At 33.2% G+C, this 6573-nt stretch overlaps 1 protein-coding gene across 1 annotated transcript; it reads left to right on the top strand.

The window, feature by feature from the left end:
* Window positions 1–1472: 1472 nt before the first annotated feature.
* On the top strand, window positions 1473–2448 carry LOC119682131. The gene is made up of 2 exons (XM_038095497.1): window positions 1473–1599; window positions 1664–2448. Exon 2 carries the CDS (start codon window positions 1671–1673, stop codon window positions 2367–2369), a length of 699 nt encoding a protein of 232 aa, XP_037951425.1. The 5' UTR covers window positions 1473–1599; window positions 1664–1670; the 3' UTR covers window positions 2370–2448.
* Window positions 2449–6573: the final 4125 nt, after the last annotated feature.

Raw genomic sequence — 6573 nt, 5'->3', positions numbered from 1 at the left:
TATATATTATATATACTATATTACCACAATTACATATATATATTTACATATATACACATAAGTTTATCTCTTCCGTCTTATATATACCCAAAATAAATTAATAGATGGTATGGTCAAAAATTGTCATCATTTTATTAAAAATTGTTGAAATATTTATAGATAGAGCAGGAATTACGAAATTACAGATCAAGGTCAAAATCATTACGTTAAAGATAATAAGAGGATTCGAATTGCGACAAGTGACCCCGTACTTAATTTGTCTGTCTTAAAGAAGATTCCCCACTATGCCGAAATTTTCCTAATGGTACTCTTTTGAGCATAATTCTTGTTGACTCGAAGTTAATCGTCCATACACTTGGCAGTTCTATATATATAGAATATATATGCTGGATATATTTCATAGTATATCTCACACAACTTGTCTTTTCATCAGTTATTGTATTGATCATTTAACTAAATAGAATCAAAGAAATGGCATTGTAGAAAAGTCCTCAGTAAATTTTCTATGCATCCACTCCATATAATAGAATGGAAAAATTAGCAACTCTCAGAATGATCTGTAGGAAGTTATAAGCGATGCATGGTCATTGTAGTTAACGTGCACCTGCAGGTTGTTTTCTTGGTCGCTTCTGAAACCAGACTTCTGGTGGGTCTAGTTGTTATTTCAAGCTCAGAAAACTTGAAATCTCAATATCTCATGAACCCATCTTTGTCGATATCAATGTCTATGGCATAATGAAGACACTTGATTATTATAGCGAACTTAATAAAAATCTGGCATCATATCGCATTGTTTAGGGCCATGTTATATAGCTATAAGTTGCTCAAAGTCAGGCTCTCCGAAGGCTCTTCAAAGTGCCATGGTACATCCACACGAATGACTTGCTAAGAGACGTTAGAATAGATTCGGTCAAAAAATACATAAGGGACAGATCTCGGAAGCTATATGCGAAAACCGACAGGCTGCTCTACTTAGCACTATCTAATCTCAGAGTAATCACTAATCGCACGGGGAGGTACGCAGATCTTAGATCAATCATTGAAAAATCACGAAGATTATGAAGACTACTCAAATTAGTCAGTGAGATGGGTGGGACTCGGCAGAAACCTCTCAGCCATCATAGAGCAAAAGTGCCCAGATGCACTAACTCGAAATGTTTTTAATTAATAAACCCTTGATTCTAATATATATGTTTAATAACAGATTTTTAGTACATGTTTGATATAAAGACCCCCTTAATACTGAATTTGTTATAACTTTAAAGTAGCTTCAAAAGTAGTGAACCAAAAAAATAAAAGAAGACAAGGGTTTGAGTAAAAGTTTTAAAGATATCATTAAAGGGTAGTTATATGTTAATCCTTTAAATTGAAAAGTGACTTAGAATATGAAAAAAAAAATTATCTGATCAAGTACTCATATTTGAACTAATTTTTTGTTTTTACAATGAAAGTTTACATTTTAAAATAAAATTTTATAATAAAAACTAAAAATATAACTGAAAATAAATGTTTCAAAATTTGACAGTGTGGCAAAAATTATCGCAAGTACTGGAGGTTAACTTTATTTTACAAAAACCCTACTTAAACAACGTCATTAAGGTAAATATATTAAATATTCTCGCAGATACACAATAAATGTCTTAAATATATAATATTATTTCAGATTCATAATGCCTGAAAATACAATGGTTGGTGGTGTTGCATTGTCTGGGGATGACAAGTCATCTGCAAGCTCAGGTGGTGATTTAGGTGGTAATTCAATTGCTAATGCAGTTGATAACTCTGGTCGTGTTAATGCAGGTGGCAGCGCTGAGCCAGTGGTTAAAAATTGTAATTGGAGGTCTACTCGCTGGGACTCAGGCACATCTAAACCAGAAGAACATTATTCATCCATTTCGCCTATGTTTTTGAATGCTTTAGAGTTGGAGAAAATGTTTGATGCTGAATTGGCGGCTTTTAATGCGGCTCTTCTTAATGCGTCTAATGATGCGGTTATTAATGTGCCTGATGATGCGGCTACTAATGCGTCTAATAATGCAACTATCGAGCTTAGAAGAAGAGGTGAGGCTAATAGAATTAAGCGACAACATCTTCATTTAATCCAGCAAAATTTTTCTGAGTTTTTATTCCGTCCAACTGGTCAGCTGCGTACGAAGAAAATGAAAAATCCTGCTAAAAAATTAAATGATATGGCGGTTAAATTGAGTGCAGATGATTGTGATCCTACCCAACCGATCGGTCGTAAGGTTATTATTGAGGTCATAAAGCTTAAAGAAGACGAAGAAAAAATTGTCGTTGTTGATTCTAAATCTTCAAATGTTCGTAAATCTTATTTGGAATCTGAGGAGAGTGATGCTGAATCGGACTAATGAATTTCTACACAACTTTCAATTCTTTTAAACGTGTTTAACAATAAGTAATAAATACATGCGTATATTAACAAAAATATTTTTTTAATTTAATTTATTAAATATTATAATTTTACTTTTACTAATAAATTTATAATCGCTTTAAGTTATTAATAGTGTTATTGGTATTGATTAAAGTCAAAGACCAGTTTGCTAATAGAATACAAAACTTCCACTTTTTAAGAGTCAAATATTTAATTTTATACTATAACCTTTTAACCGCTCTACAAGGTCTTTCTTTGTTGTGTTCCTTAATATGGACATATCAATAGAAGCGAATTAATGAGATGATCACAACAGCTCCGGAACACACATTAATATAAGTCTAACACAATACAAACTCCGATGTGTGAACTACTCAGGATTATGATTAAACTAAACTTTGTGGTGACGAATAAATTTTGGAGTAATCTCGTGGATTGTGAGATTATATAGAAGAAAATGAAAAAGTCTTCTTAGACGTACATTACGTGTACTTACTGGAGTACTATACCATTGCAACAATATTTTGCCGTTGACATATTCAAACAAGCGGACTATATAGGAGCTGTTATTATGAAAAGGAAATGAAATCTATGAGGTATTCATATTCACAAACGAATTGTCTACAGAACTGTCACACATATCTAAACAAAATGTAGATAACATTCAATGATATCTTCAAAGCAAATACTTTGAATTAACCAGTCAAGGTACGGTTACGGACTTATTAGAACCCTGACACACCGCTTGAACATGACATCCCCAACAATCAGTTTCTCTATGAAACACTTCACATAGATCAACAATTTTGACACATCTATTATAAAAAGTGAGTCTTGTATAATCTAGAAACTTCCTTTGATGTCATCAAATATATTTACGATAAAGTTTTTTAAGTACCTAACTTAAGCTAATCGAAAATAAATACATATGGCCTCTATTTATGAAGTCGTCGGTACAGGTCTGTGGCTGTAAGAACTTTACTAGTTTTTTCATATTTATGCCACTAAGTCCCCATATAATGAGCTCCTGTTTACTCAACAACTGTTAAAATATTAAGGTTTCAATGAACATTAAGGTTAATACATTCTAAACCTCAATGTAAGGTTATGGTGAATGGCTAATACTCCAGAAAACTTTATTTTTAGGACATAGGGTTATGTTATTGCTTTGGATGGCACAGACTTGAATATACCATAGTTTTAATAACATATTTTTGGGTAAATGTTATATGTTGTGTGTTATATATGGAACCTTAAGACTATGAAATTTCTAGTCGCGTCAAAAGAAGCGAACCAAAAAAATTTAAGCATGGAAATGTCTCAATGAATATTGACGTTACAAATGCACCTAGAGTTTACAAATGCAGGTGGAGTTTGTGCATCAGAGAGTGATTTTTGGCTTTTTTTATTTATAGTGAGAACGTCCAATACTTTATTCTTTTGGTGTCAAAATTCAAAAATTTCTTGAAATAATTTAAGCCGTCAATGCCATTCCAATATTTTGTGCTATTTTGTGGAATCCATTTTTTGGTCTCATGTTTTATGTTGTTTTAATTCATGGCGTTGGACCGATGAATGGCTTTTCCTCACCTTTTTTTGGTATAAAGGTTCGCCAAATTGTTGGTCTCATGCTTTATGTTGTTTTTATTGAAGCCAAAGGATGGCGTTGGACCGATGAATGGCTCTTCCTCACCTTGTTTTGGTATAAAGGTTCGGCTATTCGTTGGTCTCATGTTATATGTTGTGTTTATTGAAGCCAAAAGATGGCGTTGGAGCGATGAATGGGTCTTCCTCACCTCTTTTTGGTGTAAAGGTCGCCTATTTGTTGCATTCCTGTATTTCATGTACGGCCACCCAAATCAGAAAGGCCTGGTTGTTGATGGCTAGTTGATGGAATACATTGTTACACTCTATAAGGACTTTTGATCATGGAGAATACATGAAGAAAAACATTAAAACCATATTTACTGATAAGCCACTGTGTTTTCATTATTAGTCGTAAGAATTGAAAGGCAGCCCTCATATAATATCTACTATACATAGGAGTATAGGATTGAAACTTAATAATCAATTTGTGGAATTTCTAATGCATTGATCCCTTCGGTATTATTTCATATGAGATTTAAGTTTATAGCCAGAATTTTTATTCACAATTATATTTCCTTCCACATTTTGAGTGATGTTCGAAAATTATTAATTTTCCAAACGAGTGTTGCCATTCATAATGTTTAACTTATAAATTCGTAAACACGCATAATACTTATGTACGGACTAATGAATACATTCTCATAAACAGCTTTCAGCATGAATCATAAATTCCTTAAAAAATGTTAGAATCATTAATCAAATGTCAAACTTCCACAAAAGACCAATGAAGCAGCAGCCAACGACTCCCTATTCCGTGTTCGAAGGAATCCAAATAATGAGTAGAGCTGCCAAGCAGCGCCCCGTACAATTCATAGAATTTTTTGCGAAAATCATTTATAATCATCACAACGTCTGACTGTCATTGTGCTCAAATAATATGAACAAGCTAAAATAAATAATAAAAAATGCATAAAAAAATTTTCCTCCTTATTTTTTCCGCTAATAATAATTTGACAACTTTATTACTTTTGTAAGTCTTTCGGGCTGATCAGACAATAATTTGGGGATTCCACAATTAAAATTTCTGATAAAAAACTGTAACTTTTGACTTCATAAATACAAAATTGACAAAGCCACTCTCAAGCCGAAACCGCAGAAAAGTAATCCAGCGGTTGAATAAAAAATATTCTATGGAAAGTGTAGAATGTGAAGTCAAATTTGAATGACAAAAGAATTATTTTTTGGAATAGAAGTCCGCGCTCATAATTATGTCAGTGCCTTGCAGCGACTTATGTATCTGCCGGATTGCTTGCCTTTAGAGCCTCTTCGAAAATGCGCCATAAAACCCATAAAGTGTGACCACTTGACACGCATTTAATGCCTTTTTTACGATAACGGCTGCGGGTGCAAAGGGTGTATTGAGTCCGAGAGTAGACGAAATGTGGCGTAAAAATTAAACATATTCAAAATTTTTCTTTAAACTTGTGCGGTTGTGGTTGATAATTTTGGTGCAGTTGAGGGTTCTGATGTGAGAAGACTCGAGAAGACTGAGCATGAGTAACCGTTTATCTGTTTGAGGTCAAGGGAAAGTTATTGCAGTTATAATATATTGTTTAGTATAATAAATTGAAATGCCTAATGAATGGGTTGAGTTTTCAGAGAATAATAATTTCTATTGTTTATTGCTACCGCATTATACCACAAATTTTGATAGAGTTATTTGGGAAAAAAAATACGAGATACCGAGAAAGGAAGTGTGAAAAGGACTTAAAATTATTTATTATACAATTTTACAACAAAACATTTTTATTTAAATTAAATAATGTGGTCACTTAGAACAAATTCAGACACGACTTATTCTAAATTTTTCATGTAAAATTACATGTCATTCATCCATTCGTCCAATCCATTTACTTGCCGAACGGCCGTTTGGGAAATACTCGATGTTTCGCATGCTAAGTGGGGAATAAAATATCACTTGCGGATCAAAGCTGTCAAACACTTGATTGGGGGCAAAGAAAAGCCATCCTATCATCAATCTACAGACTAGCAACATGGTGAACTTCAATTTGAACCAAATATTAAGCGGCCACAGAGACTTTGTGGAATATCTTTACCGATTTTAGCTAGCACTTAGTTCCTACTGCCCAAACTGTCATCTGTCATCTGTCTGTTGCTGAAAGCGCCGAACATAGATTTTTTTCATTGTGACCGCTTCAAAAAGGCGCAGGAACTACTCATAGAGGTTGTAGGGCACCTACTATTTTACTGCAGCATTGTACATGAAATATGGTATGTTCAAGCAGTTTCAAGGGGAATGCAATTAAAACGTTTAGAGGAATCATCGTTTAGTGGACCTAAACTCTAGATAAAAGTCAAAGGAACACTTAACTTTAACACTTTAGTGAAAGAAGTAATTAGAAACTTTAGAATGGAGTTTCTTATATACAATGGACTCATCGTATTAGAAAACTTATGATATTTTAAAAATTGAAATAATTCTCTTAGACTATACTAAATTAGGAGTTATCCATTTGAAGGAATGAGAATACTAACAATTCACATACTAAATTCGCTATTAGAACTATAGAAGG

Source organism: Teleopsis dalmanni, chromosome 2, assembly GCF_002237135.1.
Source record: "Teleopsis dalmanni isolate 2A chromosome 2, ASM223713v2, whole genome shotgun sequence".
NCBI lineage: Eukaryota > Metazoa > Arthropoda > Insecta > Diptera > Diopsidae > Teleopsis > Teleopsis dalmanni.
This window is presented reverse-complemented; position numbering and strand designations above follow the sequence as displayed.